This window comes from Mus musculus, chromosome 16 (assembly GCF_000001635.26).
Source record: "Mus musculus strain C57BL/6J chromosome 16, GRCm38.p6 C57BL/6J".
NCBI classification, from domain to species: Eukaryota; Metazoa; Chordata; class Mammalia; order Rodentia; family Muridae; genus Mus; species Mus musculus.
In genome coordinates this window covers 55,839,127-55,864,239 of record NC_000082.6, presented here as the reverse complement: position 1 = coordinate 55,864,239, position 25,113 = coordinate 55,839,127, and the positions used below count along the sequence as shown (strand labels likewise).

General features: G+C 42.8%; 1 protein-coding gene across 7 annotated transcripts in view; it reads left to right on the top strand.

Annotated features, from left to right (window-relative positions):
- The window catches only part of Nxpe3 (neurexophilin and PC-esterase domain family, member 3), a 57,152-nt gene extending 32,865 nt beyond the window's left edge, over nucleotides 1-24,287 (top strand). For 6 of the 7 annotated variants that reach the window (XM_030249167.1, XM_011245943.3, XM_006522325.4 and 3 more), the window contains exons 4-6: nucleotides 3,861-3,934; nucleotides 14,422-14,628; nucleotides 19,514-21,044. In XM_030249167.1, the coding sequence (XP_030105027.1) occupies nucleotides 3,861-3,934; nucleotides 14,422-14,628; nucleotides 19,514-20,064 (832 nt within the window). In that variant the 3' untranslated portion in view covers nucleotides 20,065-21,044. Of the gene's footprint in view, nucleotides 1-3,860; nucleotides 3,935-14,421; nucleotides 14,629-19,513 lie in introns of all 7 variants that reach the window. The other variant, NM_001134457.1, reaches the window with a different exon arrangement.
- Nucleotides 24,288-25,113: the final 826 nt, after the last annotated feature.

The following is a 25,113-nucleotide window of genomic DNA, read 5'->3' as shown; positions in this document are numbered from 1 at the left end:
AAAAAAAAAAAATCAAAGAAGAAATGACATAAAACTACCTGGTCAAAAAGCACAATTATTTAGAAAGAATATATAAAATGTTTTTAGGGACCTGTTTTTTTTGTGTAGGACGTTTTGCCTGCATGTATGCATGTGTTCCATGTACATGCCTGGTGCTCACAAAGGTCAGAAGAGGGCATGAGATCCGTGGAGAGGCTCACGGATGGTTGTGAACTACCCTGTGGATGCTGGGTATCAAACCAGGTCCTCTGTAACAGCAACAAGTGTCCTTAACCACGGAGCCATCCCTGCAGCCTTTGTAAATATTTTCTTTTTTAAATTGAAAATCTAAATTTTTCAATCCAAAATGTTTTGTTGATATATTCTTTCTTCTTCCTCACCCCCTTCTGGATCTTCCCCTATAAATATTTTTATTTCCATATGAAATGCTTACTTGTAAGACTGTGGTAGAGAGCCATTTTTGTTGAGTTAAATTAGAAATCCTGAAGTGTTAACATTTTATGGTCACTCATTTTGGTAGGAGAAATATCATGTTGAAGCAGTATAGGAGCGTCTCAAATTTTTCAAACTGATTTTCTTTTTTCCACAAGTTAGCTTGTGGCCCCGTCATTCTACCACAAGGTGTCACTATGCCAGTGAACTCGCCCCATGCATTTATTCATCGGGCCAGCAGAGGGAGCACATTCAATGTATTTACTGGATCGTTCTCTAGAAGGCCAGTATTTTGTATTGCTGAATAAAAACTGAAAATGAAACTAAAGGAAAAACAACAACAACAACAACAACACCACACACACAAATCTAAACTTTTATTTATATTTACTTTATTTATTTATTTTTAAGACCGAGTCTCACTATATAAATAGAGACTGGCAGAAAGCCCATCTTGCCAACCCAGCCTAGTAAATGATCAATGTTACAGGTGTGCAGTCTTGCCAAGCTCCAAGGGTTTTAGTTTTATTTCTTTTAATTATTTAAATTAAATTTATTTTTAAAATTTATGTGTACTGTATTTACATATTTTAAATCTTGCATCTAGATGCAAAGATTGCTATTTTTAGTGAGTAAGAGCAGATTGTTTCGTTTCTATGAACTTACACGTGAAGATTATCCAGTTGGCCCTCTCTGGAGTTGTGTCTGTCAGTCTATCTGATGCAGCTCCCGTGAAGAAGGAGGAGGAGGAGGAGCAGGAGGAGGAGGGAGAGGAAAGAAGGGAGCAAAGGAAAGCATTATAATTTGACCAAGCTCCATGTGGGAGGTAGTGGGATAAAAGGGATAGAGAGAGAGAATTGAATAGTGAAACATTCAGAGATATCCCTAACACCAAATCCCACTATCAGAGACAAGAGTGATCGGAAAAACCTGTTGCTACAGAAAGAAAAAATAATGCCCATCCTTATATGCAGTCCCGGGAGCAGTGGGCTAATAGCACATTGTAGGTTGTGGTAGGATCATTATAAAACTCTCTACCTGGGATGTTTGCTTGAGAAAGTATTTGAGGTAGCTTCCATTTTATGGAAACCCAGTGATTAATTTTCATTTCATAGCCGTTCACACTGTTAAAGTAGTAGACCTTTGTAGGAAGGTATCTAAGAAAAAGAACCAATCTTAAAGGTCTTTGGGCATATTGTTTTGAGCTACCTTAAGTGCCCTGAGTGTGTTTGTATTCACGTTCATCTTTTGTCCTGGGCTCAAAGCCTTGTTTAGGTTTTAAAATATTTACAAAGGGATCATATTCTATACTGTCTTTTAGGATTTTATTCCCATGAAGAGAGTCCATGACCACAGTAATTCTTTTTAAAAATTTTTTATTATTTTTATTAGGTATTTTCTTCATTTACATTTCCAATGCTATCCCAAAAGTCCCCCCCACGCTCCCCCCACCCCACTCCCACTTCTTGGCCCTGGCGGTCCCCTGTACTGAGGCATATAAAGTTTGCATGACCAATGGGGCACTCTTTCCACTGATGGCCGACTAGGCCATCTTCTGATATATATGCAGCTAGAGACACGAGCTCCTGGGGGGTACTGGTTAGTTCATATTGTTGTTCCACCTATAGGGTTGCAGATCCCTTTAGCTCCTTGGGTACTTTCTCTACCTCCTCCATTGGGGGCCCTGTGTTCCATCCAATAGCTGACTGTGAGCCTCCACTTCGACCACAGTAATTCCTATAAGGAAAATATTTAATTGGGGCTGGCTTACAGTTTCAGAGGTTTAGTCCATTATCATCATGGCAGGCAGGGAGCATGGCAGATGTGATACAGGAAAAGGAGCTGAGAGTTCTACATCTTGAACAACAGGCCCAGGAGACTGCGTATTGCCCTGGGTAGCTTGGGCCTGAGAGACCTCACTTACTATAACAACTTACAAGGAAGCCACACCTACTCCAAAACAGCCACACCTTCTAATAGTACCACTTTCTGTGGGCCAGGCATTGAAACACATGAGCCTTCTAATAGTACCACTTTCTGTGGGCCAGGCATTGAAACACATGAGTCTATGGGGGGTGGAGGGGGCATTCCTATTCCAACCACAGCAATACTTGGTTACCTTTTAAATCTAGGAAGATTCTTCATCTCTTTTGCTTTTTATGATATGGACAATTTCAATACTGATACTGTGTAGAATGTTGACTAAAATGTTGACTAAATTGAGGTTAAGTATTTTTGAAGGAGAATTATGGAGAAAACTATCCTACAGGCATTTTCATTTTCATTTATTTTTGTGTAATAAACTCCAAGCTCATAAGAGTGGTTTACATGTGCCCTCTTGAAGGTCATCTAGTGTCTATTAAGATATGAAATTCCGTTATCCTCCAGTGTGGCCAGCCCTGAATAGATAGATCCTTTATGACTTGGTTTTCTGTCTCCTGTAGAATGTCTGTTCCAATTAGGGAGGAGATTCTGGGAGTCTTGCCATGTAAGCCAGGGCTAGAACGGTGCCCAGAATATAGAAGAAGCTTACTAATTTTCTATAGAATGAACACATTTTTTTTTGTGCAACTGATGAAGCAGTGAAAATCTGATGGTTCACTCCTGTATCAGGAGGCCGAGCACTCTCCATTTTTAAAGCTTGCTTTGAATGAGTCTAAGAGTCCTGACTTATTCCTGGCTCTGGAATAAGTGTTCCTGGAGTCGCATTCATTGCTGCTGGCTTTCGTTCTCCCGCAGCTTCCCATGCAGTTCCTTAAAAGAAGTTACTGAGCATAGACTCTGGTCCATGGTCTAAACATAGGAAGGTGACGTAGAGAAGCCCCACTCATACCCTTGAGGAATCTATGTTACAGTAAGGGGAACACACACCAAGGAGTCCGCAGTTGCCTGTTCCGGGGCAGGCATCTCCAAGGGACTTCTCTCAGTTCTGGGCACATCTAAGAAGTGTAACACGTGACTTAGTTCATTGTGGACTTGTGGCCTCAAAAACGTGGTCACAAATTAGACATTCTCTGATCCCAAAAGGAAAAAGGAGTTATTCAACCTGAAGTTAGTAATTTTGGATATCTATCTATCTATCTATCTATCTATCTATCTATCTATCTATCATCTATCTTTCTATCTATCTATCTATCTATCTATCTATCTATCTATCTATCTACCTACCTACCTACCTATCTCTATCAATTATTTATGCATGTGCGTGTCTACAGCACTGAATGCATACTTAGTAAATCCATCTTCAGTTTATATAACTTCACTCAAGAGCCCTAGTTTCTTAACTATTAGTCATGTTGGGTAATGTTCGGTGAAAGCATATGTAGTTTTTCACTTACAGGTAAAGACACACAACTGCTGACAAATGTCCCTGAATCTCAATCTAAGCATGTGCTTTTTTTTTTTTTTTTTTTAAATTCCTTCTAAAGTGGTGTGAATATCAAGATGCCAATCAACTCCAGCGGGCCTGACTGGGTGACTGTGATTTCCAGGCGAACGAAAGGTAAAGACAACCGAGCTTGATGTTGTTTCCCCTTTCTTTAATAAAGTCCTTGTGTCCCGAGTGTTTCCCCTGCACGTTCTGCATGTGTACGAACAGGCATGCAGTTCCCTCAGGAGGCAGGTAAGTAAGCAAGCCTGTCAGATCTCCTGGAGCTGGGCTGTCAGCCATGTGGCTGCTAGGAACCCTGTCTTGGTCCCCGCAGTCCCAGTGGACTGGACATGCCCAATGTTGCATTTTTGTTAGGGGAATTGTTGTACAAATATATATATATATTAACCCATTCATATGCCATGGCTACTTCTGAGTATAATCTGGAACTATTAAAAGCTTAATTAAAAAAAAATCAGCTAGAGCTTGTGTCCTTAATTCTGGGTTTTGCTGTGAACGCTAATGTGAAAGCTGTCTTCTCTTGCTTCCATTATACACTCTATATTTGTCTCTTCAGAAGTGAGTCCCTAGAAGAGTGCCTCTCAACCTGTGGGTCTCGACCCCTTTGGGGGCCAAATGACTTTCACAGGGGTTTTGTCCAAGGCCATTGAAAAACACAGATATTTACATTATGATTCACAAAGTAGCAAAATTACAGTTGTGAAGTAGCAATGAGATAAGGGTATGGTTTGAGCTCACCAGAACATGAGGGTCACCGCATTAGGAAGGTTGAGAACCATTGTTCTAGAGCTGGGTTATCCATTGTGGAAACTCCTAGTCTTTTGTGGCTATTAAAACAGAGATGAGCCAGGCGGTGGTGGCGCACACTTTTAATCCCAGCACTTGGGAGGCAGAGGCAGGCAGATTTCTGAGTTTGAGGCCAGCCTGGTCTACAAAGTGAGTTCCAGGACAGTCAGGACTATACAGAGAAACCCTGTCTCACAAAACAAAACAAAACAAAACAAAAAACAAACAAACAGAACAAAAAACAAAACAAAACAAAAAAAAACCAAAACCCAAAAACCCAGAAATGACTTGAAATGAAAAACAAAACCCACCAACCTCAACTTTTAGAATCTCACACACACAGCAACTTGCATCATATTTGGCAGTATATAAAAAGTTCTGTTGGCGGGTGTTGTTCTATAGATAATCATGGCATATGTAAATTGTCTTGGGAAGTGTTAAGCACTTGAGTAGAGGGTGGGCTTCCGACTCAGTAGGTCAGTGTCCAATTTTAGCATGCCCATGGCCTAGGGCTCAGTCTGTGATGAGCACTGACACACAAGCACAAACAAATCACAAGTTGATGCCGTTCTGATTTGTATTGATTTGTATTCTGCATTGATACAGAAGAGTAAGCTGCGAGCATCGGCTTACATCACTCATTCTTGGGAGGATGAGGGAGGGGAACTGCTTTGAGTTCAAGGCTAGCCTGCACTATAAGCATGACTTCCAGGCTAGCCTTGGCTACAGAGTGAGACTCTGTCTCAAAGCACCAAAACCATAGAGCGAAACTCAGAGGAGTGCGGTGCCTTTGCTGTAGTAAATTTAGAGAGCTAGGAGACACTGTGCGGGTGGGAGAGAGAGCTTTGTTGTTATTGAGAGCAACTGTCTCCCACACTGCGTAAATTGCCATCCTCTTTGCCACAGGCACTGGGTGTAGTACACTCATGCACCCAGTGGAAGGCTATTAGATAGATGTAAGCTGTGCAGAAAGAAGCCAAGAGCCAGGACGACCTCAAGGGGGCAGTGTGGTCCTTCGTTTCCTGACTGACAAACCCACTGCGGCCACACCTGTAGATTTTCTTCACTGCATCTTAAGGCTTTTTGCTTGTTTGTTTTGGTTTTGTTTTTTTTTTTTCCCCCAATGGATCTGAGTTTTAAAATGTGATAGTTATGTGCTTTAAAACACTGGCATCTAGTTCAGAATTCATGAAAAAAATTATATGATGTAGATAAAATTCATAAACCATATGCAGTCCGGCTTCCACTGTTAGATGTGAGAAGTCTTAGTCTCCTGATGAGTGTGCTTGCTGCTTGAGCCGGATGGCTTGCCAGTTGTAGGGATGTGTGTGTAGTGCGTGTGGTATTTCTCAGGAACACTGCACTTCAACGCTTACTTACTAATGAACCCATCCTTTTCTCCTTCAAAGCTGGCCTGGTGCGTTGTATTCCCAAGTGTGATTAATAGGAGGAGCTTTTTGCTCTTCAAAAAAATGGGGGGTGGGGGTGGGACGGAAAGGGAGGTTTGAGACAGGCCTTCTCTGTGTAGCCCTGGCTGTCCTAGAACTTGCTCTGTAGACCAGGCTGTCCTTGAACTCAGAGATCCACCTGTCTTTGCTGTCCGAGGGGTGGGATTAAAAGCGTTGACCACCAACACTTGGGTCCATTCTTCACAATAAGTTGTTTTGCTTGTTTTATAGATGTGTTTGCTTTATGTATATGAGTACTCTGTTTCCGTGTACACCTGCAAGCCAGAAGAGGGCATTGGATCCCATTCCAGATGGTTGTGAGCCACCAGGTGGTTACTGGAAATTGAACTTAAAGACTTCTGGAAGAGCAGCCAGTTCTCTTAACCATTGAGCTATCTTTCCAGATCTCCCCCCTCCCCCCATTCTTCAAAATTTTAATAATGGGAAATTCCTTATCCAGTGTGGACAGAACATGCACAAAGATTTTAGGATCCAGTTAGACATAGCTCGGCTTGACTCATGGCTGCATTGCTTCATATCTACCCACGTGTCCCATTTACCTTGTTCTGAAGCCAATCAGGCAGAGGTTTTATAGTTTGCCTCTAATTAACAGGTTCCAGGTCAGCCAGAAAGTGGTATGGGTTTGTGATGTACAATTTTGGGTAGAGAGAAGACAGATTAAATTAGCAGGGGAAGTTTTTTTTTTTTGTTTTTGTTTTTGTTTTTTTATGGGAGAAAGTAACTCAAAGTTATTAGGTACAGGATTCTCTGGCTTTGAGTAAGAAAGTCATACTGTAGCAGGTATATAACTAGGAAAAAAAATGCTTTGTGTATCCAAGGAGCTCAGACTGAGAGAGACCTTCCCATTGGTCCACAACTTCCAGAGGTGGCAGTTTAAGACCCTATTGAGAGTCTCTGTTTTTCTTTCTATGCAAACATTCTGTTTCTACTTAAACTTTTCCCTACTGTCTTAGTTAGAATTTCCATTGCTGTGAAGAGACACCATGACCGAGGCAAGTCTTATAAAGGAAAACCAGTTAACTGGGGCTGGCTTGCAGGTTCAGAGGTCCAGTCTGTTATCATCAAGGTGGAAGCACGGCACAGGCATGGCACAGGAGGAACTGAGAGTTCTACATCTTCATCTAAAGGAAGCCAGGAGCAGACTGGCTTCCAGGAAGCAGGAGGAGGGACTCCAAGCCCACACTTCCTCCAACAAGGCCACACCTCCTAATAGTGCCACTCCCTGGGCCAAGCATATTCAAATCACCACACCTGTTAACGTCAGCTTCTGTTGGATTTAACTGTAGCAATGGTTTCTATGATATTCCTTTCGAGATGTGTTGATTGGAATGCTGGTGTGAAGAAGGGTAATCCTTTTTCCTGTCTACAGCACTATGTACTTGCCATTATATTTGCTTGTAATGTAATTGCCTGCCTGCCTTCCTTCCTTCCTTCCTTCCTTCCTTCCTTCCTTCCTCCCTCCCTCCCTCCCTCCCTCCCTCCCTTCCTTCCTCCCTCCCTCTCTTCCTCCCTCCCTCCCTCCCTCCCTCCCTCCCTCCCTCCCTCCCTCCCTCCCTCCCTCCCTCTCTTCCTCCCTCCCTCCCTCCCTCTCTTCCTCCCTCCCTCCCTCCCTTCCTTTCTTTGAGACAGAGTTTTATTATGTAGCCCTGGCTTTCATGGAACTGGATATGTAGAACAGGCTGGACTCGGACTCACAGAAAGTGCTGAGACCAACGGTGCACATCACCGTGCTCAGCAACTTTGTTTTTGAGACTCAGTTAAACTCAGTCACAATTTCTGTGTGTGTGTGTGTATATGCATGTGCCAAAAATTGTTCCTAATTTGACAATTGAAAACCTTTTCGGTTTGGTTTCTGTAAACCCACACTGGCCTCAAATACGAAATTTGCCTGCCTCCGCCTCCCCGCTGCCGCCAGGATTTCCAGCCTGTGCCATTGTTCCTCATCCCTTTGATTTACGCTTCTCTCTCTTTCTCTCTCTCTCTCTCTCTCTCCCTCTCTCTCTCTATCCCCCTCTCTCTCTTAATTACCTTTTTTTATTAGATGTTTCTTTATTTACATTTTAGATGTTATCCCCTTTCCTGGTTTTCCCTCTGAAAACTCCCTCCCCCATCCCCCTGCTCCCCAACCCACCCACTCTTGCTTCCTGGCCCTGGCATTTCCCTATACTGGGGCATAGCACCTTCACAGGATCAAGGGCCTCTCCTCCCATTGATGTCCTACTAGGCTATCCTCTGCTACATATGCAGCTAGAGCCATGAGTCTCTCTGTGTGTTTTGATTGGTGATTTACTCCCAGGGAGCTCTGGGAGTACTGGTTAGTTCTTATTGTTGTTCCTCCTAGGGGGCTGAAAACCCCTTCAGCTCCTTGGTTCCTTTCTCTAGCTCCTCCATTGGGGACCCTGTGCTCAGTCCAATGAATAGCTGTGAGTATCCACTTCTGTATTTGTCAGGCACTGGCAGAGCCTCTCAGGAGACAGCTATGTCAGGCTCCTATCAGCAAGCTCTTGTTGGCATCTGCAGTAGTGTCTGGGTTTGGTGGTTGTATATGGGATGGATCCCTTGGTAGGGCAGTCTCTGGATGGTCCTTCCTCCTGCCTCAGCTCCGAACTTTGTCTCTGTAACTCCTTCTATGGGTATTTTGTTCATCATTCTAAGAAGGATCGAAGTATCCACACTTTGGTCTTCCTTCTTCTTGAACTTCATGTGGGTTATGAATTGTATCTTGGGTATTCCGAGCTTCTGCGCTAATATCCACTTATCAGTGAGTACATATCATATGTGTTCTTTTGTGACTGGGTTACCTCACTCAGGATGACGCCCTCCAGGTCCATGCATTTGTCTAGGGATTTCACAAAGTCATTGTTTTTAATCGCTGCTCCGCTCATCTCTTACTGAGCACTTCCTTTCTTTCTGACTCCATAAGATGTCAAAGGCTCACTTTGTATCCTCCCCACTCCAGCCTTAAGAGATCAGTGTGAATGAGCATGCACGGCACACACACACACTCATGCTCACACACACAGACACATACACACTCATGCTCACACACAGACACACACTTGTGCTCACACACACAGACACATACACACACATGCTTACACACAGACACAGACACACACTCGTGCTTACACACACAGACACATACACACACTCGTGCTCACACACAGACACACACACACACACACACACACACACTCATGCTCACACACAGACAGACACAGACACACAGACACAGACACACACACTCGTGCTTACACACACAGACACACACACTCGTGTTCACACACAGACACACACACTCGTGCTCCCACACACAGACACAGACACACACACTCATGCTCACACACAGACAGACACAGACACACAGACACAGACACACACACTCGTGCTTACACACACAGACACATACACACACTCGTGCTCACACACAGACACACACACACACACACACTCGTGCTCCCACACACAGACACAGACACACACACTCATGCTCACACACAGACAGACACAGACACACAGATACAGACACACACACTCGTGCTTACACACACAGACACATACACACTCGTGCTCACACACAGACACACACACTCGTGCTCCCACACACAGACACAGACACACACACTCATGCTCACACACAGACAGACACAGACACACAGACACAGACACACACACTCGTGCTTACACACAGACACATACACACACTCGTGCTCACACACAGACACACACACACACATTCGTGCTCACACACACAGAAACAGACACACACACTCATGCTCACACACAGACAGACACAGACACACGCACACATACACACTCGTGCTCACACACACAGACACACACACTCATGCTCACACACACAGACACATAATCATGCTCACACACAGACACAGACACACACACACTCGTGCACACACACACACACACACACACACACACACACACACACATCTAAACAGGGCAACAGCACATAATCACTTTGTACCAGACTCCGAATGACATTGTCAGGGAAGATTTTTAGACCGATGTGAAAGAATTCATAACCTTTGCCCCTTTCTTGTTTTTCTATGACTTCTATATTTTGAAGCTTTCTTTCCTACAAGTTTTACTACTTATATATAAGCTAATTCATATTTAGAATGCAGTGTATGGCTCGAAACTGCCCTGCTACCAACACTCAAATGCTGTCATTTTAGTCAAAAGCAAGAAACTGTTTTTAGTCAGAGTAGACCTGCTTATCAAAGGCAAGAGTCTAGTGGAGGACAGACTTCCCCAGTGTCAGAATGACTGATGAATCGTTACTAGTCTCTGTGCTGTGGTCCCTACACACTCACAGCTAAATGACGCAGGGTCTTTGATGGATCCCACCCTCGTTGGAAATTGAACTCATTCCTTTATTTGGGACCTTGCTTATCTTGCTGAGATGGTACCCAAATTTCTGCCCTTAATTCTCATGGTATCACTGTCATCCTTTCATCTTTATAGGTTATTGAGGAAAATTTCTCAGCCTTTATTCCTCTCATTTTTGTTCTGTTTTTGGTCCAGATAACCCTCATTAGAGTAATGGATGATGTAGAGTTGTATGGCACTGTCTTCCCCCGCCCCCGAAGAAATTACCATCATCATATGTTTGCATAAGGTCACCGCAGCCGAGTTTGTTGGCATTCTCTCACGAGGGATCGGGAGCGTCTTTGGATACTCACCTGAGCCACCAGCTAGTTCTCTTTGCCATTTGTCTTGGCTGCCAGTGACCTTTGGGGTCTCTGGTGGGGAAGACGATGAGAACAACTGGACTCCATCGGTTGCTACGGGGAAGCCAGTTCCTGTCGCTGCGTGAAGATATTCCAGTGTGGTTCCTCAGGGTCACACACACTCCTGTCAGTAACCCCTCATCCATGGTCTTTAAGTAGGCCCAGTAAACTCATTGGTTACGCAGGGTGAATCTTAGTTTGTCTTTGGGACTGTTGTAGGTGGGGGATAGATATTGATTAGTGCCCCCTATGGAGGAAATACCCGTAGTACATGGGAAACCCCAAAATACACTTTTAAAGCAGCATTTGAAATGAGTCAGGAGACACTTTTGTACAAATTGACCGCAAGGGGGCACTAGAGGCACGTGCGTTTCGCTCCTAAACAGCATCCTACATTTAAAGAATGAATGTCGGGTTCAGTAATTGATTTGCTTTGCTTGACTAAACTCTGGTAGTAAATATAATTAACATTCTCATGGAAATGGTAATTGCTTCCTGTGTGATATATACTTTTCTTTTTAACATGTATTTGACACAAAATAACTGAATCTGCCAAATTACCAGGGGTAAAATTGTAACTTCAAAATCACTTTTAATTCTCATTCCAGTAAATATTTTCTTTGTGCCCCAGGTGCATTCTCTGCAGGTCTCTGGCTATGCGGCTTTGATACGTTAAATCAAGGAGGGCAGGTGAGACAGCTCAGCTGGAAAAGCCCTGCCGGTCTAGCCTGATGACCTGAGTTTGATCCCTTGGCTTCCGCATAGCAGAAGGAGAGAACCTACTCCTGTAATACACACACACACACTCACACACACACAGACACACACACAGACACACACACACTCACACACACACAGACACACACACACTCACACACACAGACACACTCACACACACACAGACACACACACAGACACACACACACACACACAGACACAGACACACACACACAGACACACACACACACACAGAAACACAGACACACACACACACAGAGACACAGACACACACACACACAGACACACACACAGACACACACACAGACACACACACAGACACAGACACACAGACACACACACACACACAGACACACACACACACTCACACACACACAGACACACATACACAGACACACACACACAGAAACACAGACACACACACACACAGACACACACACACAGAGACACAGACACACACACAGACACACACAGAGACATACACACACAGAGACACACACACACACACAGACACACACACAGACACACACACAGACACACACACACAGACACACACACAGACACACACAGAGACACACACACACAGAGACACACACACACAGACACACACACACTCTTTCTCTCTGTGGCACGCATGCGCACATGTGTACACACTGAATGTAATAATAATATAATGAAACAAAGGAGTTGGGAGCTAGCTGGAGGCAAAGCAACACTTGACATCCAGTTGGGGTTTTATTTTCTCACCAGGATTCTTTTGGCATCCTTCTGAGATGGAGTCATGCTGTGTGCCTAAGTTGGTCTTGAACTTCTGAGAACAAGCGATCCTCCTGCCTCAGCCTCCTGAGTTTTGGAGCTGTACCTCCCGAGTGTACCCTGCTATTTCTAGCCGAGGAAATTACTCCCGAATAAGTCAAATGAATGTTTAGTATTTGTCTTTCTAATCATATTTGCCAAATTAAAACTTTTGCAGGATTGCCGGGCGTGGTGGTGCACGCCTTTAATACCAGCACTCGGGAGGCAGAGGCAGGCAGATTTCTGAGTTTGAGGCCAGCCTGGTCTACAGAGTGAGTTCCAGGACAGCCAGGGCTATACAGAGAAACTCTGTCTCGAAAAACCAAAAAAAAAAAAAAAAAAAACTTTTGCAAAATACCAGTTACATTTCTGCTTAGTCGCTGTACCAATAAAGATGCCTAAGGGGGAAAAAATTAAATATGCACTGTCAGGAGAAATCCGGCACTGTTGCTGCTCTATGACAACAGGAAATGCCATCCATAAGCTGGCAGACCAGCATATGTGTAAGCATAGTTGTATTTCTGGGAATAGTCTTCGTCTGTTTTTGGAGGTAGACAACAGACTAGATTACATTTTCCCCTTTTCTTTACACAAACAAGCTAGAAAATATGCATTTTAAAAGTGAGATTTGGAAATACCAAACAATTTGGATTGAGTAACATGGGAGTGTTAAGGAGTTAAATAACTTGAAAACCATCGCGACTAGGCCAACTTAGATTGAAATGTCCAGGGCATACAGCATTGGCATTCGATCGTGGCTTCACAGATGACTGAAATGACTGGATTGTGAGTGGTGCCGAACCCTGGGGTGTGTAAGGAAGTGTCACGAAATGATTGGTGTTACTTGGAGATTACACATTTGAGTTATTAGAAAAGGAATAAGTTTTATGTCCTCAGGGAAAAGCTGAAAGAAATGGCTGGCCTTTCTGAGCACGTTTCTTTTCAAATGCCCTGAAGTGGTAATTGGAAGCTGGGCGTGGGGCTCAACTGCTCGGTTCTGGTTCTGATGGCATCTCTTCATGAGCTCTGCTCAGGGCCCTTGCTTAAGCTGCCTGCTTTGAGCAGCCAGGGCACTGATAGGAACTTTAAGGAGGTTGCGAGAGCCTACATCAGATCATGTGTGTGAGCTCCTCAGAGCGAGCCCAGAATAGAGTTAACTTGTAAGGCACACTAGCTATTACCATGTGATTTGAAACCTTGTTGCGGCCAGTGTGGCATCTCCCAAGGGAGGTGTAAAGGCAGAGAGATAGTGCCTCTCTCCAAAGGTGGTGTTACAATGTGTAGCTGAGCTACAATGTGAGTTCACTGTTGCTGATGCTTTTTAGTGCTGCCTCTGATTCCAAGAGACCTGAACCATTTGTGGAGCATGATCCATCCATCCATCCATCACATGGCACTGCTTCTCTGTATTTGACAATGGTGGTTCTCTGAATTAAAATTTGTATTTAGAACATTTAATGGAGCAGGAGGCATTGTGTTAATATTGCCATGTTAAAATTTGTATATACGTGTGTATATCATATATACATACACATATATAACTTAAATATATACGTATATACATGCATATATATGTATGTATGTATATATATATGTATAACTTAATGTGAGATTAAGTTATCATTTGGTTTTCAGGCATTGGGATAAAAACTGCTTCCGTTCTGAGATAACACTGTGTAGATGCTTGCTTGCGTTTCCTTGGGTTTTGCCTTTCTTTATTTTGAACTTCACTGAACACCCCCGTACACAGCAGGAATGCCTGAAGTGTTCTTTGCTGCCCCCGGTGCTCTCCACCGCCCCCCCCCCCCATCCACTTCTCATCTTCCCATTTTAGTGTGTAGGGGGGAAAACCTGGGATTTCTTCAAGCTATGACAACAGGAAGTCCTGTCTCTTAAGCTTCCAGGCTAGCAAATATGTGGGTATAGTTCTCTCTCTCTCTCTCTCTCTCTCTCTCTCTCTCTTTTTTCTTTTTTGGAAACATTTTTGTATCTGTTTTTGGAGATGAATTTCAGAATCTTATGATAGATCCCTTCCCCCCTCCCCCCTTTTTCTTTGTAGAAACTGATGACTTAGAAGTATCTCAAGGCTCAGGAATTTTTCCCTCCGGATATTTCTACAAAAACCAGTGGAGGCCCAGGAGGTTCAAGATGCGCCACTTTAATGACCCCGACAACATTACGGAATGCTTGCAAGGAAAAATGGTGTATTTGTTCGGTGACTCGACAATCAGGCAGTGGTTTGAATACCTCACTGCATTTGTTCCAGGTGGGTACTCTGCTACTGGTTTCATGACTGTCCCCAGTATGAGGGAAATCGTACTGGGAATGAACAGACTCATTTTTTGAGCCTGACGAGAGGAGTCAGGTGAGGAGGCGATCTCTCAGTAAAGGGTGCCCGCAGAGTCTTGCTTTGGTGGAGGTTGTCACGAGGTTCACACCGTTGACTCTCTCTGACCTTGGACGAGGCAGGCACTCCGCAGTGCTTCCTTCTCTGTGTCAGAGTAGACAGCGGAGCGGCACCGTGCCACCTCACAGGTGTCCTTTACCGCTAATCTTCTGGATCAAGAAACTGTCGGCCACGGCCGCTTGTCTCTTTCCCAGTTCCGTATGGCTCAATTCTAGGTCTGTACAGGAGCTTACTGGAAGGAAGCAGCCAAATGTGTATCTGTAGCAAAGGCATCCCTGGGGCCTCTCACTGAGAAAGACATGGCTGCTGTTTGGAGACTGTGGGCAAGGCCCAGCATTCTTAGCCTCACTCTGAGACCCACCCTCCAGATCCAGAGTAAGACAGTGCTGGTTGGAGTCCTACCACTCAGCCACAGGAGGCACGGTCTTCTTTCCCTAAGTGTGTGTCCTTACCTGTTAAGGATCAGGTGGTGTTGTGGGAACTATTTGTGTGTTTTTGTGTATGTGAGTATGGGCGGAAGTGGGCGTGAGTGAAGGAATGAGTATGGAGGCCAAGGTCAGCCTGGAGTGTTGTTCTCAGGCTCTGTCCAGCTCGTTTTGCGAGACAGCCTCTCACTGGCCTGAGAGACCTGGCTGTCGCTGCCTCCCCGGCTCCTCCGGCTTCTTCCCGATTCGCCTCAGGTCGCTGTGCTTGTATGGAAAGCACTGATTGACTGAGCCATCTCCTCAGCCTGTGTGGGGACTTTTTTTTTTTTTAATATTTTTAATTTTTTAAAAGATTTATTTATTTATGTATACAAATACTTGGCATGTATGTCTGCACACCAGAAAATGGCATCGGACAATCATGAGTTGCCTTGTGGGTGCTGGGAATTGAACTCAGGATCTTTGGAACAGCAGTGACTGCTTTTATCATTGAGCCATCCCTCCAGCCCTGTAAACAGAGGTTATTTATTTCTTTATTTTATTCTAATATAAACTCGCATTGTTTTGTGTGTGAGTTGCTTAGGATGCTCTTTTCATCATTTCTAATTTACTTTTTTTAAACATTTTAAAAAACATTTATTTATTTTATTTATGGGTCCACTGTAGCTGTCTTCAGACACACCAGAAGAAGGCATCAGATCCCATTACAGATGGTTGTGAGCCACCATGTAGTTGCTGGGAATTGAACTCAGGACCTCTGGAAGAGCAAGCAGCCAGTGCTCTTAACGGCTGAGCCATCTCTCCAGCCCTTTAATTTACTTTTTTAAAAGAAAAGGAAGTTGATTTTTTTTACCCCCAAAGGTTGAAAGTCAGTTCTGGCTTTTCTTTTTTCATGGAAGCAGATATGATTGAGTTCTAGTTAGTGAAGGCTAAACTACAAATCTGTTGGAGGAAGCAGTGTGTGGCGCGATGCTGGCAAAGCCTTGGTGCTGACCTCGCAGGTCTTCCAGGCCTCTGCAGTCGCCTCTTCATAATTTCTGATGACGTAGCTTGATATTTCCATTAATAGCAATGATCACATGGATTGTTTTGCTCATTTTCCACAAGACCCTTGACAGACAGATGTTCATTTGATAAAATAAAGCCTTGTGTGGGTGCCTGATCTTTATCAAAAGTAAACGATAGTGTGAACTTTTATTCACTTCAACTCTGGAGGCAACATAGTAGTGAGTCAGTCAAGTGGAAGAGTCTAGAGGAGAAGCTTGGCATGCCGGAGAGGAGAGAGTGAAGCCCGCCTTAACCCTTAACGGGAATAGAGGAATAGTCTAGTCTGATGTGTCCTTTTCAGAATTGCCTGTAAGTCTTGGCTGATTTATGGCACCCATGGAAGGGAATTGAGCACAGTAGACTTGGAAGGAAGTGCGAACAGGACTGCAGTATCAACATTTACTGTGTTTGTATGCATGTCTGTCTGTCTGTATGTCTGTCTGTCTGTCTGTCTGAATGTCTTTATGCATGCAATTAGTTTGAGACAAGCTTTGCTGTGTACTCCTGCTAGCCTGCAGGTTGCTTTATGTATCAGCCTGCCTCTGCTTGTGAGGAATCCTCCTGCCTCAGCTTCCCGGGTGTGTGTGGATTTTGTAGGAACTGGGCCATGAAACACAACTTAAGGGGGAGGGAGTGAAAAGATTTCTAATCTGTGCTGCTGACCCCTCCTGCCCCCAACACACACTTTGCTTTCTTTTTCTTTTATCTGAGACATGCTATCACTGTCTGCCTAGCCTGGAATTCACTGTGTAGACCAGGCTGGCCTCATGATCCTAGTGATACATCTGTCTCTGCCTTACTGGTGCAAGGCTCGGGCTATGTGCCATCACCCCCCCCCCCACACACACACACACACATTTAACTTTGTTATTTCTTATGTTAGACAAGTTTTCTTATAAGGTTTTCACTATGGGGTAAACTTAATAGTCATAAGAAACAGAACCACCTTTTTTTTTTTTTTTTTCTTATTGGAAAAACAAGGAATTTGCTTTTTTTCTTTTTCTTTTTTTTTTTTTTTAAATTCAGGAGTATAATTTAGATTATTTTACTTTCTAAAAAAAAAAAATTAGCCAGACAGTGGTGGCGCACGCCTTTAATCCCAGCACTTGGGAGGCAGAGGCAGGCGGATTTCTGAGTTCGAGGCCAGCCTGGTCTACAAAGTGAGTTCCAGGACAGGCAGAGCTACACGGAGAAACCCTGTCTCGAACAAACCAAAAAAATAAATAAATAAATTAAAATAAAATAAAATAAAAAAATTATTTGTTTACCTATTTTGAGGTGAGATCTCTCACTGTAGCCCTGGGAAGCTTTAAACTCAGTAATTCCCCTGCCTTAGCCTCCCAAGTGCTGGTATTACAAACATATGCTATCATTCTTGGGCTAAAAATTTGTTTTAATTGATAAATAAGTGCATGTATTTAGAGGGTACCTTGGGACCTGTAGATAGAATGATTTATTAAGCTAACTACATATCTGTAACTTCATATACTTATTTATGGGCAGTGACATCGTTTGGGATGCCTTTGGGAGAGTCTAAAGTATGTTATTATTAACCATGGCCACTCTGCTGTGACTCGAGGTGTAACTCAGGGTGCTAGGTCTCACAGCCTGGCCCTTCCTCATTAGCATAGGTATCTTTGATTGACTTCTCCTGTTTGCTTCCCAAGGTCCCTAGCTTTTGGTGAGTTTCTACTCTTTGAGTGTTAAACTCTTAACAGTTACTACACAGAAGAGACGCCGGGGTGTGTTTTTCTTCCTATGCTGAGCTTATCTCACTTAGCATGGCATCCTTCTGGGCCTATTCATGTTATTGCAAATGGCAGCATTTTCATTTATTTATTTATTTATTTATTTATTTATTTTTATTAGATATTTTCTTTATGTACATTTCAAATGCTATCCCGAAAGTCCCCTATACCCTCCTCCCCCCCCCCCCCAACCGCCCTGATCCCCTACCCACCCACTCCCACTTCTTGGCCCTGGCATTCCCCTGTACGGGGCATATAAAGTTTGCAATACCAAGGGGCCTCTCTTCCCTGTGTTGGCCGACTAGGCCATCTTCTGCTACATATGCAGCTAGAGACATGAGCTCTGGGGGTACTGGTTAGTTCATATTGTTGTTCCACCTATAGGGTTGCAGACCCCTTCAGCTCCTTGGGTGCTTTCTCTAGCTTCTCCATTGGGGGCCCTGTGTTCCATCTTATAGATAACTGTAGGCATCCACTTCTGTATTTGCCAGGCACTGGCATAGCCTCATATGAGACAACTATACCAGGGTCCCTTCAGCAAAATCTTGCTGGCATATGCAATAGTGTCTGGGTTTGGTGGCTGATTATGGGATGTATCCCCGGGTGGGGTATTCTCTGGATAGTCCATCCTTTCGTCTTAGCTCTAAACTTTGTCTCTGTAACTCCTTTCATGGGTGTTTTGTTCCCTATTCTAAGGAGGAATGAAGTATCCACCCGTTGGTCTTCCCTCTTCCTGATTTTCTTGTGTTTTGCAAATTGTATCTTGGGTGTTCTATGTTTCTGGGCTAATATCTACTTATCAATGAGTGCATATCTAATGACTTCTTTTGTGATTGGGTTACCTCACTAAGGATGATATCTTCCAGATACATCCATTTGTCCAAATTTCATAAATCCATTGTTTTTAATAGCTTAGTAGTACTCCATTGTGTAAATGTACCACATTTTCTGTATCCATTCTTCTATTGAGGGACATCTGGGTTCTTTTCAGCTTCTGGCTATTATAAATAAGGCTGCTATGAACATAGTGGAGCATGTGTTCTTATTACCAGTTAGAACAACTTCTGGGTATATGAAATGGCAGCATTTTCAAAAAGATATGTGTAGTTCCTGAAATGCGCTCATAAAACAGAAGTTACAGACCCTGTCTTAGAAGATAAACTACTCATCAGTTAGAAGGATAAAATATGAATGCCATCTGCACTCTTAAATATTCAGTCATCCATGCAAATAGCAAGATTTCTTGGCTTAATGGAGGTAGTTATCTTAAGACATGTGTAGACTGTCACTGATAATATTGCTTATTATGGGATGCTTTGGCGTGATTTGAATAATTATGGCACTAGACTAAAGATCCATTGATTCAAAATGGGATACAGGCAATAGGCATTCCTCTTAAACGCCCCTTGAGCTCCTTCATTGTATTTCTATCTTTAAAACGGTTTGCAAAACCACTTGGATATTTAGAATGGATGTGTTTAGATGGAATGTTTTCATGAATTTGATTTTTTTCCCTTGTTTCAGATTTAGTGGAGTTCAATTTGGGCAGTCCCAAGAATGTCGGTCCCTTCCTTGCAGTGGACCAGAAACACAACGTCTTGCTCAGCTATCGCTGTCATGGTCCACCCATTCGCTTCACGAGCGTCTTTAGTAATGAGCTCCATTACGTGGCAAATGAACTGAACAGGCTCGTGGGAGGGAAGAACACAGTGGTGGCCATAGCCGTATGGTCTCACTTTAGCACGTTCCCCTTGGAAGTCTACATCCGGAGGCTCAGGAACATCAGGCGGGCAGTGGTCCAACTCCTGGACCGAAGTCCTAAGACAGTGGTTGTCATCCGGACAGGCAATGCCCAAGAGCTGGGGCCTGAGGTGAGCCTTTACAACAGTGACTGGTACAACTTTCAGCTGGACACTGTCCTTCGGAGGATGTTTTCAGGGGTCGGAGTCTACCTTGTTGATGCCTGGGAGATGACCTTGGCTCATCACCTACCCCACAAACTGCATCCAGATGAAGTGATCGTGAAGAACCAGCTGGACATGTTCTTATCTTACGTATGCCCCTTGGAGACCTAGCTGTCCTCAAGGACACTGGAGCAATCACGTCCAGTGACCTTTCCAATTGACCTGCAGCATAGATAATCTGTGATCGACTCCATTGCGAAATGGATACTCCCAATCGGTTTGCCATTCAGAAAAGAGCTGTCCTTTGCATAATGACTGGTAATGAACGTAGGCAGTGTAGGCTGCGTTTGTAGCTACCTATAGGATTTTTCCGTCTCGACTTAGCCATCCTAGAGATCTAACTTATTGCATCTGCACACGGTATTGCTGCCCTTGTAACCAAAGATGCTAATGAGTGGTTAAGAACTGGCTTCTCGGGGGTGAGGGTGGGGGTGGGGGTGGGGGTGACATGCTGATGCCATTTAAGAGATGCTTTGATGTAAACAGAAGGGATAGATTTGGTTGGCAGTGCTATGTTTGCCACTTACTCGATAAAGGGCATTTGAACAGGTCTTCATGAATGTGCCCTCCTCAGGAATAGAGAGGGATTCTTGCTAGAGGTTCCTGTGGCCACAATGAAGACTGTTGTATCTCAGGAGTTTCTATTGACTTATTTATTTATTTTCTCAATCACTTGTAAAGGCCAATGTGTGTGGTCAGAATTTTATATGAGGATATTATCAAGTTCCTGCTTTTATCTCAAAAGACGTCCAACGAAAGAGCACCCAGTCTCTGCTTTGGATTGGTATGGGCACTGGAGAACTATTTCTTACTTGATTCAGCTGAGTTTTATGTGATGAATTCTTACTCTGGAATAGCCACTTTTGGAAGCGACTGTGTAAATAGAAGTTTATTTTTATGTCCCGAAGCTTGTGGGTTTTAAGAACTGACTCTTATGTTAAGAATGCTGCTCACTCTCAGAAAGTTGTCAGGGTTTCTGCCCTCAGCAGTTCCAGCTGTTTCCCCTTTGCTTTTTGGCTGTCATGAAATATATGCCGAAATCAGACGTGAAACCAGATCAGAAGTTAATAAAATTAGATATTAAAACTCATGACAAGTATTTCTTGACTTGGGCATAAAGTCTGCATACCCATTGTCTGTCTCATGCTTGCATGTAAGGAGCCACTATTGAGCTATCTGCTATTTCTTCTGGCTTTTTGGACTGTGGTTCAAGTCTAGGGCCTTGCACACACTAGGAAGCTGTGTCTACCAACTGAATTACATTCCTAGCCCATTTCTGGATACCCCCAAGATACAAAGATTGGTCATTTTATTGGACGTTGTCTTATTAATATTAAGTGGTTTTAAATTAAATTTAGGATCATCTAATAAGTAGTTTTTGCATTGTGAGAGGTTATAAGTTACTTCTGCTTTCTTTGAACAGACCTGCATAAACACTGGGCTGCCTTGGGAAATGAAGACAGATGCTAAAGCAAGAAAAATACACATCCTTCAGAAATGAATAGTTTGGGCTTTTAATGCAAAGGACTTAAGTTGACCCTTTCCTTCTCTTGGGGGCCGTTAAGTTTATAAACTATTTTGTTTTAAGTGTATAAAATATAATTGCTTTTGGCGTTTAGGACCAGTGAAGTTAAATGTATTATGCTAGCTTAGTTTTTGCAATACTGAAGCTTGATCTTTGTGGGACACTGTGCTAGATACGGAGTGGACCACTGAGCTAAACCTCCAGCCCATCTGTCTGTCCGTCCGTCCTTCCTTCCTTTTGTCTTTTAAACTTTTAGAATTTTAAGAGAAGGTCTCCAAAAGTTCATAGACTGGTCTTGACTTTGCCTACACAGGCTTTAAATTTTCTTCCTTCCTACCTTAGCCTCTCCAGTAACTGGACCTATAAGGCTGTGCAATCAGCCTGGTTAAATAGCTCATTTTAAGTCAGGTGTGGTGGCACACACCTTTAATAACAGCACTTGGGAGGCTGAGACAGGTGGGTCTCTGTGTTTGAGGCTAGCTTGGTCTACAGACTGAGTTCCAGGACAGCCAGGGCGACACAGAGAAACCCCGTCTCGAAAAACAAAACAAAAACAAACAAAAAAGCTCATTTTAAATGGCCTTAAGTTTGCAGTATTTGATAAAAACGAGTTAGGGACCATACCTCCAGGGATTATAGAATTAATCACCTTCGTGACAAATGGCCAAGAGATTCTAGTGCAGTCGTAGGGCTCCACACTTTGAGAAACAGTGACAAAGGAAAGATTGATCTAGAGAAGTAACATTGCTTATCTATTACTTCAAGGCGTTATCAAGCGCTTAACGCTGGCCGTGATTTGATAGTTTAGGTGATACTAGTCCCATTCCTGTACCGGAAGGACTCAAGTCAGAATTGAACTCAGGTACACAGAGTCTGTGCCCTGCCTGGCTACAACTGCTTTGGCTTGTGTAAGGATGTGCTGGGCTTTGAGACCTCCTCAACCCTTCCGTGGGAGGCAGAATCAGAAGAGTTTCTTTCCCAGTGAAATTTCAAGCACCGCTCACCATTGGTTCACAGCGATTGGTCTCCATGGCTGATGCCTTGTGACCTTTTTCAGTATTTGCCTTTCAGCTTGGTTGCACAAGGTCTTGACAATTTGATAGCACGGTCTCCTGAAGTCCTTTCAGTCACCTTTATCTCTCTTTGGCCTTTTACACTCCGGTGTGGAAATTTTTATAGAAGCTAAAATATTACTTAAATATGTCCCAGAGCAGTTAGACGCAGGTTGAGCATCTCTAATCTGAAAACCCCAACTCCCCCCAAATCTAAACTTTTTTGAGTACTTGACATCACAGGTAAGAAAAGCTTCACCTCACATTACAGGATGGGTCGCACTCCCAAGACAGCTGTGGGGATGGGGAGATGGCTCAGAGTCCAGTTTCCAGAGGACCGAGTCTGAATCCCAGCCTCCAAGCCAAGTGGCTTACAGACGACCAGTAACTGACACTCTAGATGGGTCCAGAGCCTCAGTGTGCCTGCATCCTTGTGGCATTCGTTCACACTGACACGCAGAAACACACAAAGAGTAAAGGCCAGGTGTGGCATATGCTTTCAATCCCAGGACTTGGGAGGTAGAGGCAGGCAGATCTCTGTGGACTCAAGGCCAGCCTTGTTTGTATAGTTCTATACTAACCAAGAGTTACTTGGTGAGACACTGTCTTAAAACAAAACAAAACACCCAAATACATGCAATGAGGATAAAAAAAACCTTAAAAATATTTTTCAGAAGCCAGACATACTAAATGTTATATAACATTTTCTTCAGTTTATATATGTAAAGTATATATAAGGCATACATTTCCTACTTAGGCTTGTTATGCATTAATGAGTTATATACATATATGTGCATGTGAATCTATACACGTATACATACATACACACATGTACACACATGCATATATATGTATGTATACACACATGCATATATATGTATGTATACACACACATATATATGTATACACATACATATACATACATAAATATTCCTGAGTCTAAAATAATTTAAAATCTTACAGTTCTGGACTCATGGACTTCAGACAAGGGCTTCTGAAACTTATGAAAAATTTATTATAGATTAGTTAGTCCCATATACTTGTGAATGTCAGCATGCCAGATAAAAGTGTTTAAATACATATTTCTTATAATAAATAAAAAGGGAATCATAATTAAAAAAACTACACAGGTTTAATTAAGGATACAGTCTAGCTGAGTACAATGAATATTAGCATTTTGATAGGCTTTCTTTCTGTTTTTTTTTTTCTTTTTCTTTTTAAGCATATGCAACTGATCCTCTTTATCTCTAGGCTCCATATCACTGGCTTCAGTCAACTTCCGATACAAACATTTGGGAATGTATTGCACCTGTACTAAACATGTACAGACTTTTAATATATCATTGTTCTCTATGTAATAATAATGAAGTATAACATCCACTTACATAACATTTACATATTATCAAATATACTAAGTAGCCTAGAAATGATTTCAGATATATGGGAGGATGTTGCTTCTTATACCCAAATACTGTGCCATTTTTCTATAATGGAGTTGAGCATCCCTAGATTATAATATAATTAATCCTAGCACCCAAATTGTTGGAGTTAGAATCATAGAGGACATGTAATTTGGGCCTTTAAAAAATTGAACCTACAGTTTAAATATTTTTATATGTTACATAGCCTTAATAATTATAAAGGTCTGCCTAAAATTGTACTATCTAGTAATAGTTTTACTATGTCAGTTGGCCATTATGGTTGGATGTTTGGGCTTGTAACAAAATATTAAAATAGATTTACATACATTTTTGTTGAAATAAAGTATGAGTTTGTGGGGCTGGAGAAATGGGACAGCTGTTAAGAGCAGCAACTTCTCTTCTGTTTCCTCTTTCAAAGTGAGTGGGGAGTACCTGAGTACAGGGGGCACTTGGGAATCCTGGGGTAGATGGCAGGTGGTAGAGGACCAGAGAGCTATTGAGGCAGAAGTTTCAGACACAGAAACTAGGGTTTCTTTAAAATCTTATAATAATTTTAAAAATTAAATGGCATTTTAAATACAGATTTTTAAGCATGAAGATTAAGAGAAAAAGAAGTGCTCAAGAAAAAGGGGTCAAACCTGGCCTTCTCTGAGAGAGAATTGCCAGAAACTCATTTTAGGATATTTACCCTTTAAAATATTCTATCCGAGATGCATTACACACATACAGAATTTCCATTATTATTATTATTATTATTATTATTATTATTATTATTATTATTATTAATCAAACGAGAGGTAGTCAGGTCTCTTGAGCTTTAGGGATCTGAACTGATGATGTAGATGAACACAATATTCTTGCTGCCCCAATAGGACAGCGGGTGTTTCCTACGTAATCACAAAACTAGACTGTGACAACGAATGCCTGGACATGATGAAAGAAGAGAAGAAAAAACGGTTCTGAAATCACTGTAATGAGGGTTCCAAAACTGAGCAGCGAAACTGCATGCTGTCAGGAGAAACCCCTTCAGTGTTGTGCAATGGCAGGCAGATAGGACCACTTTCCCATCACTTTTGCCTGCAGTCATTCAGTTAAGGAGCCCTGCTTCATTTATGGTGGCAGATTAGGAATACACAACAGAGATGCCGCTTTGCCATGCTCA